This window comes from Trichomycterus rosablanca, chromosome 14 (genome assembly GCF_030014385.1).
Source record: "Trichomycterus rosablanca isolate fTriRos1 chromosome 14, fTriRos1.hap1, whole genome shotgun sequence".
NCBI lineage: Eukaryota > Metazoa > Chordata > Actinopteri > Siluriformes > Trichomycteridae > Trichomycterus > Trichomycterus rosablanca.
Window position 1 is genome coordinate 513,563 of NC_086001.1, and position 13,928 is coordinate 527,490.

Below are 13,928 nucleotides of genomic sequence, written 5' to 3' on the forward strand. Positions count from 1 at the left end.
CCTGTCCTCACTGTTCTCACTGTTCTCCTCTCCTCACTGTTCTCCTCTCCTCACTGTTCTCCTGTCCTCACTGTTCTCCTGTCCTCACTGTCCTCACTGTTCTCCTGTCCTCACTGTTCTCACTGTTCTCCTCTCCTCACTGTTCTCCTGTCCTCACTGTTCTCCTGTCCTCACTGTTCTCCTGTCCTCACTGTTCTCCTCTCCTCACTGTTCTCCTGTCCTCACTGTTCTCCTGTCCTCACTGTTCTCACTGTTCTCCTCTCCTCACTGTTCTCCTCTCCTCACTGTTCTCCTGTCCTCACTGTTCTCACTGTTCTCCTCTCCTCACTGTTCTCCTGTCCTCACTGTTCTCCTGTCCTCACTGTCCTCACTGTTCTCCTCTCCTCACTGTTCTCCTGTCCTCACTGTTCTCACTGTTCTCCTCTCCTCACTGTTCTCCTCTCCTCACTGTTCTCCTGTCCTCACTGTTCTCACTGTTCTCCTCTCCTCACTGTTCTCCTCTCCTCACTGTTCTCCTGCCCTCACTGTTCTCACTGTTCTCCTCTCCTCACTGTTCTCCTCTCCTCACTGTTCTCCTGTCCTCACTGTTCTCCTGTCCTCACTGTTCTCACTGTTCTCCTGTCCTCACTGTTCTCCTGTCCTCACTGTTCTCACTGTTCTCCTCTCCTCACTGTTCTCCTCTCCTCACTGTTCTCCTGCCCTCACTGTTCTCACTGTTCTCCTCTCCTCACTGTTCTCCTGTCCTCACTGTTCTCCTGTCCTCACTGTTCTCACTGTTCTCCTCTCCTCACTGTTCTCCTGTCCTCACTGTTCTCCTGTCCTCACTGTTCTCACTGTTCTCCTCTCCTCACTGTTCTCCTCTCCTCACTGTTCTCCTGTCCTCACTGTTCTCACTGTTCTCCTCTCCTCACTGTTCTCACTGTTCTCCTCTCCTCACTGTTCTCCTCTCCTCACTGTTCTCACTGTTCTCCTCTCCTCACTGTTCTCCTGTCCTCACTGTTCTCCTGTCCTCACTGTTCTCACTGTTCTCCTCTCCTCACTGTTCGCCTGTCCTCACTGTTCTCCTGTCCTCACTGTTCTCACTGTTCTCCTGTCCTCACTGTTCTCCTGTCCTCACTGTTCTCACTGTTCTCCTCTCCTCACTGTTCTCCTCTCCTCACTGTTCTCCTCTCCTCACTGTTCTCCTGCCCTCACTGTTCTCACTGTTCTCCTCTCCTCACTGTTCTCCTGTCCTCACTGTTCTCCTGTCCTCACTGTTCTCACTGTTCTCCTCTCCTCACTGTTCTCCTCTCCTCACTGTTCTCCTCTCCTCACTGTTCTCCTGCCCTCACTGTTCTCACTGTTCTCCTCTCCTCACTGTTCTCCTGTCCTCACTGTTCTCCTGTCCTCACTGTTCTCCTGTCCTCACTGTTCTCACTGTTCTCCTCTCCTCACTGTTCTCCTCTCCTCACTGTTCTCCTGCCCTCACTGTTCTCACTGTTCTCCTCTCCTCACTGTTCTCCTGTCCTCACTGTTCTCCTGTCCTCACTGTTCTCACTGTTCTCCTCTCCTCACTGTTCTCCTCTCCTCACTGTTCTCCTCTCCTCACTGTTCTCCTGTCCTCACTGTTCTCACTGTTCTCCTCTCCTCACTGTTCTCCTCTCCTCACTGTTCTCCTCTCCTCACTGTTCTCCTGTCCTCACTGTTCTCCTGTCCTCACTGTTCTCACTGTTCTCCTCTCCTCACTGTTCTCCTCTCCTCACTGTTCTCCTGTCCTCACTGTTCGCCTGTCCTCACTGTTCTCCTGTCCTTACTGTTCTCACTGTTCTCCTCTCCTCACTGTTCTCCTCTCCTCACTGTTCGCCTGTCCTCACTGTTCTCCTGTCCTCACTGTTCTCCTCTCCTCACTGTTCTCCTGTCCTCACTGTTCTCCTGTCCTCACTGTTCGCCTGTCCTCACTGTCCTCCTGTCCTCACTGTTCTCCTCTCCTCACTGTTCTCCTGTCCTCACTGTTCTCCTGTCCTCACTGTTCGCCTGTCCTCACTGTTCGCCTGTCCTCACTGTTCTCACTGTTCTCCTCTCCTCACTGTTCTCCTCTCCTCACTGTTCGCCTGTCCTCACTGTTCTCCTGTCCTCACTGTTCTCCTCTCCTCACTGTTCTCCTGTCCTCACTGTTCTCCTGTCCTCACTGTTCTCCTGTCCTCACTGTCCTCACTGTTCTCCTGTCCTCACTGTTCTCCTGTCCTCACTGTTCTCCTGTCCTCACTGTTCTCCTGTTCTCCTCTCCTCACTGTTCTCCTGTCCTCACTGTTCTCCTGTCCTCACTGTTCTCACTGTTCTCCTGTCCTCACTGTTCTCCTGTCCTCACTGTTCTCCTCTCCTCACTGTTCTCCTGTCCTCACTGTTCTCCTGTCCTCACTGTTCTCCTGTCCTCACTGTTCTCACTGTTCTCCTGTCCTCACTGTTCTCCTGTCCTCACTGTTCTCACTGTTCTCCTCTCCACTGTTCTCCTGTCCTCACTGTTCTCCTGTCCTCACTGTTCTCCTGTTCTCCTCTCCTCACTGTTCTCCTCTCCTCACTGTTCTCCTGTCCTCACTGTTCTCCTGTCCTCACTGTTCTCACTGTTCTCCTGTCCTTACTGTTCTCACTGTTCTCCTCTCCTCACTGTTCTCCTCTCCTCACTGTTCGCCTGTCCTCACTGTTCTCCTGTCCTCACTGTTCTCCTGTCCTCACTGTTCTCCTCTCCTCACTGTTCTCCTGTCCTCACTGTTCTCCTGTCCTCACTGTTCGCCTGTCCTCACTGTCCTCCTGTCCTCACTGTTCTCCTCTCCTCACTGTTCTCCTGTCCTCACTGTTCGCCTGTCCTCACTGTTCGCCTGTCCTCACTGTTCTCACTGTTCTCCTCTCCTCACTGTTCTCCTCTCCTCACTGTTCGCCTGTCCTCACTGTTCTCCTGTCCTCACTGTTCTCCTCTCCTCACTGTTCTCCTGTCCTCACTGTTCTCCTGTCCTCACTGTTCTCCTGTCCTCACTGTTCTCACTGTTCTCCTCTCCTCACTGTTCTCCTCTCCTCACTGTTCTCCTGTCCTCACTGTTCTCCTGTCCTCACTGTTCTCCTGTTCTCCTCTCCTCACTGTTCTCCTGTCCTCACTGTTCTCCTGTCCTCACTGTTCTCCTGTTCTCCTCTCCTCACTGTTCTCCTCTCCTCACTGTTCTCCTGTCCTCACTGTTCTCACTGTTCTCCTGTCCTCACTGTTCTCCTGTCCTCACTGTTCTCCTCTCCTCACTGTCCTCCTGTCCTCACTGTTCTCCTCTCCTCACTGTTCTCCTGCCCTCACTGTCCTCACTGTTCTCCTCTCCTCACTGTTCTCCTGTCCTCACTGTTCTCCTGTCCTCACTGTTCTCCTCTCCTCACTGTTCTCACTGTTCTCCTGTCCTCACTGTCCTCACTGTTCTCCTCTCCTCACTGCCCTCCTGTCCTCACTGTTCTCCTGTTCTCACTGTTCTCCTGTCCTCACTGTTCTCCTGTCCTCACTGTTCTCACTGTTCTCCTCTCCTCACTTTTCTCCTGTCCTCACTGTTCTCCTGTTCTCACTGTTCTCCTGTCCTCACTGTTCTCCTGTCCTCACTGTTCTCCTCTCCTCACTGTTCTCACTGTTCTCCTGTCCTCACTGTCCTCACTGTTCTCCTCTCCTCACTGTCCTCCTGTCCTCACTGTTCTCCTGTTCTCACTGTTCTCCTGTTCTCACTGTTCTCCTGTCCTCACTGTTCTCCTGTCCTCACTGTTCTCCTCTCCTCACTGTTCTCACTGTTCTCCTCTCCTCACTGTCCTCCTGTCCTCACTGTTCTCCTGTCCTCACTGTTCTCCTCTCCTCACTGTTCTCCTGTCCTCACTGTTCTCACTGTTCTCCTCTCCTCACTTTTCTCCTGTCCTCACTGTTCTCCTGTCCTCACTGTTCTCCTGTCCTCACTGTTCTCACTGTTCTCCTGTCCTCACTGTTCTCCTCTCCTCACTGTTCTCCTCTCCTCACTGTTCTCACTGTTCTCCTGTCCTCACTGTTCTCCTGTTCTCCTGTCCTCACTGTTCTCCTGTCCTCACTGTTCTCCTGTCCTCACTGTTCTCCTGTCCTCACTGTTCTCACTGTTCTCCTGTCCTCACTGTTCTCCTGTCCTCACTGTTCTCCTCTCCTCACTGTTCTCCTCTCCTCACTGTTCTCACTGTTCTCCTGTCCTCACTGTTCTCCTCTCCTCACTGTTCTCCTCTCCTCACTGTTCTCCTGTCCTCACTGTTCTCCTCTCCTCACTGTTCTCACTGTTCTCCTGTCCTCACTGTTCTCCTGTCCTCACTGTTCTCCTGTCCTCACTGTTCTCCTGTCCTCACTGTTCTCACTGTTCTCCTGTCCTCACTGTTCTCCTCTCCTCACTGTTCTCCTCTCCTCACTGTTCTCACTGTTCTCCTGTCCTCACTGTTCTCCTGTCCTCACTGTTCTCCTGTCCACACTGTTCTCCTGTCCACACTGTTCTCCTGTCCTCACTGTTCCTCTGTCCACACTGTTCTCCTCTCCTCACTGTCCTCCTGTCCTCACTGTTCTCCTGTCCTCACTGTTCTCCTGTTCTCACTGTTCTCCTGTCCTCACTGTTCTCCTGTCCTCACTGTTCTCCTCTCCTCACTGTTCTCACTGTTCTCCTGTCCTCACTGTCCTCACTGTTCTCCTCTCCTCACTGTCCTCCTGTCCTCACTGTTCTCCTGTTCTCACTGTTCTCCTGTTCTCACTGTTCTCCTGTCCTCACTGTTCTCCTGTCCTCACTGTTCTCCTCTCCTCACTGTTCTCACTGTTCTCCTCTCCTCACTGTCCTCCTGTCCTCACTGTTCTCCTGTCCTCACTGTTCTCCTCTCCTCACTGTTCTCCTGTCCTCACTGTTCTCACTGTTCTCCTCTCCTCACTTTTCTCCTGTCCTCACTGTTCTCCTGTCCTCACTGTTCTCCTGTCCTCACTGTTCTCACTGTTCTCCTGTCCTCACTGTTCTCCTCTCCTCACTGTTCTCCTCTCCTCACTGTTCTCACTGTTCTCCTGTCCTCACTGTTCTCCTGTTCTCCTGTCCTCACTGTTCTCCTGTCCTCACTGTTCTCCTGTCCTCACTGTTCTCCTGTCCTCACTGTTCTCACTGTTCTCCTGTCCTCACTGTTCTCCTGTCCTCACTGTTCTCCTCTCCTCACTGTTCTCACTGTTCTCCTGTCCTCACTGTTCTCCTCTCCTCACTGTTCTCCTCTCCTCACTGTTCTCCTGTCCTCACTGTTCTCCTCTCCTCACTGTTCTCACTGTTCTCCTGTCCTCACTGTTCTCCTGTCCTCACTGTTCTCCTGTCCTCACTGTTCTCCTGTCCTCACTGTTCTCACTGTTCTCCTGTCCTCACTGTTCTCCTCTCCTCACTGTTCTCCTCTCCTCACTGTTCTCACTGTTCTCCTGTCCTCACTGTTCTCCTGTCCTCACTGTTCTCCTGTCCACACTGTTCTCCTGTCCACACTGTTCTCCTGTCCTCACTGTTCCTCTGTCCACACTGTTCTCCTCTCCTCACTGTTCTCCTGTTCTCACTGTTCTCCTGTCCACACTGTTCTCCTGTCCTCACTGTTCTCCTGTCCTCACTGTTCTCCTGTCCTCACTGTTCTCCTGTCCTCACTGTTCTCCTGTCCTCACTGTTCTCACTGTTCTCCTGTCCTCACTGTTCTCCTGTCCTCACTGTTCTCCTGTCCTCACTGTTCTCCTCTCCTCACTGTTCTCCTGTCCTCACTGTTCTCACTGTTCTCCTGTCCTCACTGTTCTCCTCTCCTCACTGTTCTCCTCTCCTCACTGTTCTCACTGTTCTCCTGTCCTCACTGTTCTCCTGTCCTCACTGTTCTCCTGTCCTCACTGTTCTCCTGTCCACACTGTTCTCCTGTCCTCACTGTTCTCCTGTCCACACTGTTCTCCTGTCCACACTGTTCTCCTGTCCTCACTGTTCCTCTGTCCACACTGTTCTCCTCTCCTCACTGTTCTCCTGTCCACACTGTTCTCCTGTCCTCACTGTTCTCCTCTCCTCACTGTTCTCCTGTCCACACTGTTCTCCTGTCCTCACTGTTCTCCTGTCCTCACTGTTCCTCTGTCCACACTGTTCTCCTCTCCTCACTGTTCTCCTGTCCACACTGTTCTCCTCTCCTCACTGTTCCTCTGTCCACACTGTTCTCACTGTTCTCCTGTCCTCACTGTTCTCCTGTCCTCACTGTTCTCCTGTCCTCACTGTTCTCCTGTCCTCACTGTTCACCTGTCCTCACTGTTCTCCTGTCCACACTGTTCTCCTGTCCACACTGTTCTCCTGTCCTCACTGTTCCTCTGTCCACACTGTTCTCCTCTCCTCACTGTTCTCCTGTTCTCACTGTTCTCCTGTCCACACTGTTCTCCTGTCCTCACTGTTCCTCTGTCCACACTGTTCTCCTCTCCTCACTGTTCTCCTCTCCTCACTGTTCTCCTGTCCACACTGTTCTCCTGTCCTCACTGTTCCTCTGTCCACACTGTTCTCCTCTCCTCACTGTTCTCCTGTTCTCACTGTTCTCCTGTCCACACTGTTCTCCTGTCCTCACTGTTCCTCTGTCCACACTGTTCTCCTCTCCTCACTGTTCTCCTCTCCTCACTGTTCTCCTGTCCACACTGTTCTCCTGTCCACACTGTTCTCCTGTCCTCACTGTCCTCACTGTTCCTCTGTCCACACTGTTCTCCTCTCCTCACTGTTCTCCTGTCCACACTGTTCTCCTCTCCTCACTGTTCCTCTGTCCACACTGTTCTCACTGTTCTCCTGTCCTCACTGTTCTCCTCTCCTCACTGTTCTCCTCTCCTCACTGTTCCTCTGTCCACACTGTCCTCACTGTTCCTCTGTCCACACTGTTCTCACTGTTCTCCTGTCCTCACTGTTCTCCTCTCCTCACTGTTCTCCTGTCCTCACTGTTCTCACTGTTCTCCTCTCCTCACTGTTCTCCTGTCCTCACTGTTCTCCTGTCCTCACTGTTCTCCTGTCCTCACTGTTCTCACTGTTCTCCTGTCCTCACTGTTCTCCTGTCCTCACTGTTCTCCTCTCCTCACTGTTCTCCTGTCCTCACTGTTCTCCTCTCCTCACTGTTCTCCTCTCCTCACTGTTCTCCTCTCCTCACTGTTCTCCTCTCCTCACTGTTCTCACTGTTCTCCTGTCCTCACTGTTCTCCTGTCCTCACTGTTCTCCTGTCCTCACTGTTCTCCTGTCCTCACTGTTCTCACTGTTCTCCTGTCCTCACTGTTCTCCTCTCCTCACTGTTCTCCTCTCCTCACTGTTCTCACTGTTCTCCTGTCCTCACTGTTCTCCTGTCCTCACTGTTCTCCTGTCCACACTGTTCTCCTGTCCACACTGTTCTCCTGTCCTCACTGTTCCTCTGTCCACACTGTTCTCCTCTCCTCACTGTTCTCCTGTTCTCACTGTTCTCCTGTCCACACTGTTCTCCTGTCCTCACTGTTCTCCTGTCCTCACTGTTCTCACTGTTCTCCTGTCCTCACTGTTCTCCTGTCCTCACTGTTCTCCTGTCCTCACTGTTCTCACTGTTCTCCTGTCCTCACTGTTCTCCTGTCCTCACTGTTCTCCTCTCCTCACTGTTCTCACTGTTCTCCTGTCCTCACTGTTCTCCTCTCCTCACTGTTCTCCTCTCCTCACTGTTCTCCTGTCCTCACTGTTCTCACTGTTCTCCTGTCCTCACTGTTCTCCTCTCCTCACTGTTCTCCTCTCCTCACTGTTCTCACTGTTCTCCTCTCCTCACTGTTCTCCTGTCCTCACTGTTCTCCTGTCCTCACTGTTCTCCTGTCCTCACTGTTCTCCTGTCCACACTGTTCTCCTGTCCACACTGTTCTCCTGTCCTCACTGTTCCTCTGTCCACACTGTTCTCCTCTCCTCACTGTTCTCCTGTCCACACTGTTCTCCTGTCCTCACTGTTCTCCTCTCCTCACTGTTCTCCTGTCCACACTGTTCTCCTGTCCTCACTGTTCTCCTGTCCTCACTGTTCCTCTGTCCACACTGTTCTCCTCTCCTCACTGTTCTCCTGTCCACACTGTTCTCCTCTCCTCACTGTTCCTCTGTCCACACTGTTCTCACTGTTCTCCTGTCCTCACTGTTCTCCTCTCCTCACTGTTCTCCTGTCCTCACTGTTCTCCTGTCCTCACTGTTCTCCTGTCCTCACTGTTCACCTGTCCTCACTGTTCTCCTGTCCACACTGTTCTCCTGTCCACACTGTTCTCCTGTCCTCACTGTTCCTCTGTCCACACTGTTCTCCTCTCCTCACTGTTCTCCTGTTCTCACTGTTCTCCTGTCCACACTGTTCTCCTGTCCTCACTGTTCCTCTGTCCACACTGTTCTCCTCTCCTCACTGTTCTCCTCTCCTCACTGTTCTCCTGTCCACACTGTTCTCCTGTCCTCACTGTTCCTCTGTCCACACTGTTCTCCTCTCCTCACTGTTCTCCTGTCCACACTGTTCTCCTGTCCTCACTGTTCCTCTGTCCACACTGTTCTCCTCTCCTCACTGTTCTCCTCTCCTCACTGTTCTCCTGTCCACACTGTTCTCCTGTCCACACTGTTCTCCTGTCCTCACTGTCCTCACTGTTCCTCTGTCCACACTGTTCTCCTCTCCTCACTGTTCTCCTGTCCACACTGTTCTCCTCTCCTCACTGTTCCTCTGTCCACACTGTTCTCACTGTTCTCCTGTCCTCACTGTTCTCCTCTCCTCACTGTTCTCCTCTCCTCACTGTTCCTCTGTCCACACTGTCCTCACTGTTCCTCTGTCCACACTGTTCTCACTGTTCTCCTGTCCTCACTGTTCTCCTCTCCTCACTGTTCTCCTGTCCTCACTGTTCTCCTGTCCTCACTGTTCTCACTGTTCTCCTCTCCTCACTGTTCTCCTGTCCTCACTGTTCTCCTGTCCTCACTGTTCTCCTCTCCTCACTGTTCTCCTGTCCTCACTGTTCTCCTGTCCTCACTGTTCCTCTGTCCACACTGTTCTCCTCTCCTCACTGTTCTCCTGTTCTCACTGTTCTCCTGTCCACACTGTTCTCCTGTCCTCACTGTTCCTCTGTCCACACTGTTCTCCTGTCCTCACTGTTCCTCTGTCCACACTGTTCTCCTGTCCTCACTGTTCCTCTGTCCACACTGTTCTCCTCTCCTCACTGTTCTCCTGTTCTCACTGTTCTCCTGTCCACACTGTTCTCCTGTCCTCACTGTTCCTCTGTCCACACTGTTCTCCTGTCCTCACTGTTCCTCTGTCCACACTGTTCTCCTGTCCTCACTGTTCCTCTGCCCACACTGTTCTCCTCTCCTCACTGTTCTCCTCTCCTCACTGTTCTCCTGTCCACACTGTTCTCCTCTCCTCACTGTTCTCCTGTCCTCACTGTTCCTCTGTCCTCACTGTTCCTCTGTCCTCACTGTTCCTCTGTCCACACTGTTCTCCTGTCCTCACTGTTCCTCTGTCCACACTTTTCTCCTCTCCTCACTGTTCTCCTGTCCACACTGTTCTCCTGTCCTCACTGTTCCTCTGTCCACACTGTTCTCCTCTCCTCACTGTTCTCCTCTCCTCACTGTTCTCCTGTCCACACTGTTCTCCTCTCCTCACTGTTCTCCTGTCCTCACTGTTCCTCTGTCCTCACTGTTCCTCTGTCCTCACTGTTCCTCTGTCCACACTGTTCTCCTGTCCTCACTGTTCCTCTGTCCACACTTTTCTCCTCTCCTCACTGTTCTCCTGTCCACACTGTTCTCCTGTCCTCACTGTTCCTCTGTCCACACTGTTCTCCTCTCCTCACTGTTCTCCTGTCCACACTGTTCTCCTCTCCACACTGTTCTCCTGTCCTCACTGTTCCTCTGTCCTCACTGTTCCTCTGTCCTCACTGTTCTCCTGTCCTCACTGTTCCTCTGTCCTCACTGTTCCTCTGTCCTCACTGTTCTCCTCTCCTCACTGTTCTCCTGTCCTCACTGTTCTCCTCTCCTCACTGTTCTCCTCTCCTCACTGTTCTCCTCTCCTCACTGTTCCTCTGTCCACACTGTTCTCCTCTCCTCACTGTTCTCCTCTCCTCACTGTTCTCCTGTCCTCACTGTTCTCCTCTTCTCACTGTTCTCCTCTCCTCACTGTTCCTCTGTCCTCACTGTTCCTCTGTCCTCACTGTTCTCCTGTCCTCACTGTTCCTCTGTCCTCACTGTTCTCCTCTCCTCACTGTTCCTCTGTCCTCACTGTTCTCCTCTCCTCACTGTTCCTCTGTCCTCACTGTTCTCCTCTCCTCACTGTTCCTCTGTCCTCACTGTTCTCCTCTCCACACTGTTCCTCTGTCCACACTGTTCTCCTCTCCTCACTGTTCTCCTCTCCTCACTGTTCTCCTGTCCACACTGTTCTCCTGTCCACACTGTTCTCCTGTCCTCACTGTTCCTCTGTCCACACTGTTCTCCTCTCCTCACTGTTCTCCTGTCCACACTGTTCTCCTCTCCTCACTGTTCCTCTGTCCACACTGTTCTCACTGTTCTCCTCTCCTCACTGTTCTCCTCTCCTCACTGTTCTCCTCTCCTCACTGTTCCTCTGTCCACACTGTCCTCACTGTTCCTCTGTCCACACTGTTCTCACTGTTCTCCTGTCCTCACTGTTCTCCTGTCCTCACTGTTCTCCTGTCCTCACTGTTCCTCTGTCCACACTGTTCTCACTGTTCTCCTCTCCTCACTGTTCTCCTCTCCTCACTGTTCTCCTGTCCACACTGTTCTCCTGTCCACACTGTTCTCCTGTCCTCACTGTTCCTCTGTCCACACTGTTCTCCTCTCCTCACTGTTCTCCTGTCCACACTGTTCTCCTCTCCTCACTGTTCCTCTGTCCACACTGTTCTCACTGTTCTCCTCTCCTCACTGTTCTCCTCTCCTCACTGTTCTCCTCTCCTCACTGTTCCTCTGTCCTCACTGTTCTCCTGTCCACACTGTTCTCCTGTCCACACTGTTCTCCTGTCCTCACTGTTCCTCTGTCCACACTGTTCTCCTCTCCTCACTGTTCTCCTGTCCACACTGTTCTCCTCTCCTCACTGTTCCTCTGTCCACACTGTTCTCACTGTTCTCCTCTCCTCACTGTTCTCCTCTCCTCACTGTTCTCCTCTCCTCACTGTTCCTCTGTCCACACTGTCCTCACTGTTCCTCTGTCCACACTGTTCTCACTGTTCTCCTGTCCTCACTGTTCTCCTGTCCTCACTGTTCTCCTGTCCTCACTGTCCTCACTGTTCTCCTCTCCTCACTGTCCTCCTGTCCTCACTGTTCTCCTGTTCTCACTGTTCTCCTGTCCTCACTGTTCTCCTGTCCTCACTGTTCTCACTGTTCTCCTCTCCTCACTGTTCTCCTGTCCACACTGTTCTCCTGTCCACACTGTTCTCCTGTCCTCACTGTTCCTCTGTCCACACTGTTCTCCTCTCCTCACTGTTCTCCTGTCCACACTGTTCTCCTGTCCACACTGTTCTCCTGTCCTCACTGTTCCTCTGTCCACACTGTTCTCCTCTCCTCACTGTTCTCCTGTCCACACTGTTCTCCTCTCCTCACTGTTCCTCTGTCCACACTGTTCTCACTGTTCTCCTCTCCTCACTGTTCTCCTCTCCTCACTGTTCTCCTCTCCTCACTGTTCCTCTGTCCACACTGTTCTCACTGTTCTCCTCTCCTCACTGTTCTCCTCTCCTCACTGTTCTCCTGTCCTCACTGTTCCTCTGTCCACACTGTTCTCACTGTTCTCCTCTCCTCACTGTTCTCCTCTCCTCACTGTTCTCCTGTCCTCACTGTTCTCCTGTCCTCACTGTTCTCCTGTCCTCACTGTTCCTCTGTCCACACTGTTCTCCTCTCCTCACTGTTCTCCTGTTCTCACTGTTCTCCTGTCCACACTGTTCTCCTGTCCTCACTGTTCCTCTGTCCACACTGTTCTCCTGTCCTCACTGTTCCTCTGTCCACACTGTTCTCCTCTCCTCACTGTTCTCCTCTCCTCACTGTTCTCCTGTCCTCACTGTTCTCACTGTTCTCCTCTCCTCACTGTTCTCCTGTCCACACTGTTCTCCTGTCCTCACTGTTCCTCTGTCCACACTGTTCTCCTCTCCTCACTGTTCTCCTGTCCACACTGTTCTCCTCTCCACACTGTTCTCCTGTCCTCACTGTTCCTCTGTCCTCACTGTTCCTCTGTCCTCACTGTTCTCCTGTCCTCACTGTTCCTCTGTCCTCACTGTTCTCCTCTCCTCACTGTTCTCCTGTCCACACTGTTCTCCTGTCCTCACTGTTCCTCTGTCCACACTGTTCTCCTGTCCTCACTGTTCCTCTGTCCACACTGTTCTCCTCTCCTCACTGTTCTCCTCTCCTCACTGTTCTCCTGTCCTCACTGTTCCTCTGTCCTCACTGTTCCTCTGTCCTCACTGTTCTCCTGTCCTCACTGTTCCTCTGTCCACACTGTTCTCCTCTCCTCACTGTTCTCCTGTTCTCACTGTTCTCCTGTTCTCACTGTTCTCCTCTCCTCACTGTTCTCCTGTCCTCACTGTTCTCCTCTCCTCACTGTTCCTCTGTCCTCACTGTTCTCCTCTCCTCACTGTTCCTCTGTCCTCACTGTTCTCCTCTCCACACTGTTCCTCTGTCCACACTGTTCTCCTCTCCTCACTGTTCTCCTGTCCACACTGTTCCTCTGTCCTCACTGTTCTCCTCTCCTCACTGTTCCTCTGTCCTCACTGTTCCTCTGTCCTCACTGTTCTCCTCTCCTCACTGTTCCTCTGTCCACACTGTTCCTCTGTCCTCACTGTTCTCCTCTCCTCACTGTTCTCCTGTCCACACTGTTCTCCTGTCCTCACTGTTCTACTGTTCTCACCTCACTGTTCCTCTGTCCTCACCGTTACTAACCCCTGTAACGTGAATGACGTGGTGGTGGTGATGATGATGATGATGAGTTTGCAGGATTGACCCTGAACTCCTCCTGGTTTGCAGCTCGTGTGATATCAAGTACACGGAGGGAGTTCAGTCTCTCAACTGGACCAAAATCATGAAGACCATCGTGGATGATCCTGAGGGCTTTTTCGAGCAGGGTGGCTGGTCCTTCCTCGACCCAGAGAGTGAGGTGAGAAGGGATTCGGTCGCATCTCCGAACTGAACAAGAGATGGAACTCTTAACTGAACTCTATCTGAACTCTAGGGCAGTGGAGCAGAGCAGGACTCGGAGTCTGAGATGGAGGACGAGACCTTTAACCCTTCAGCAGATGAGGAGGAGGAGCAAGAGGAGGACAGTGATGAAGATTACTCCTCTGAGACCGAGGACTCTGGTATAATCTGATCTCATGATCAGCTCACCTCACACACATTTACTTACTGGCTCTCTAATGGTTTTGGATGCACCCAGTGTCTCCAGTGTGTGTTTAAATGCTCTAGTGGTGACAGTAAGGAGGTAAACTGGTTGTGTGTGTGGAGTTACTGGTGTTAAGATGCTATTCTGTGGGTTTCTTTCCTCAGAATACAATGAATCGGTGGGCAGTGATGAGGAGAGTGGGAAGGACTGGGATGAACTGGAGGAGGAGGCACGGAAAGGTGAGAACCATCACCACACCAGATTCACTCCGATTCATGAACACTGAATCATTCACTCCGATTCATGAACACTGAATCATTCACTCCGATTCATAAACACTGAATCATTCACTCCGATTCATAAACACTGAATCATTCACTCCGATTCATGAACACTGAATCATTCACTCCGATTCATAAACACTGAATCATTCACTCCGATTCATGAAAACTGAATCATTCACTCCGATTCATAAACACTGAATCATTTACTCCGATTCATAAACACTGAATCATTCACTCCGATTCATAAACACTGAATCATTCACTCCGATTCATGAACACTGAATCATTCACTCCGATTCATAAACA

General features: G+C 51.9%; 1 protein-coding gene across 1 annotated transcript in view; it reads left to right on the top strand.

Annotated features, from left to right (window-relative positions):
• Window positions 1-13,928, top strand: part of supt16h (SPT16 homolog, facilitates chromatin remodeling subunit) — a 35,303-nt gene that overhangs the window by 18,597 nt on the left and 2,778 nt on the right. Inside the window, exons 21-23 of the mRNA XM_063008315.1 lie at window positions 12,984-13,113; window positions 13,189-13,315; window positions 13,503-13,577. Of these exons, the coding sequence (XP_062864385.1) occupies window positions 12,984-13,113; window positions 13,189-13,315; window positions 13,503-13,577 (332 nt within the window). The remainder of the gene's footprint in view (window positions 1-12,983; window positions 13,114-13,188; window positions 13,316-13,502; window positions 13,578-13,928) is intronic.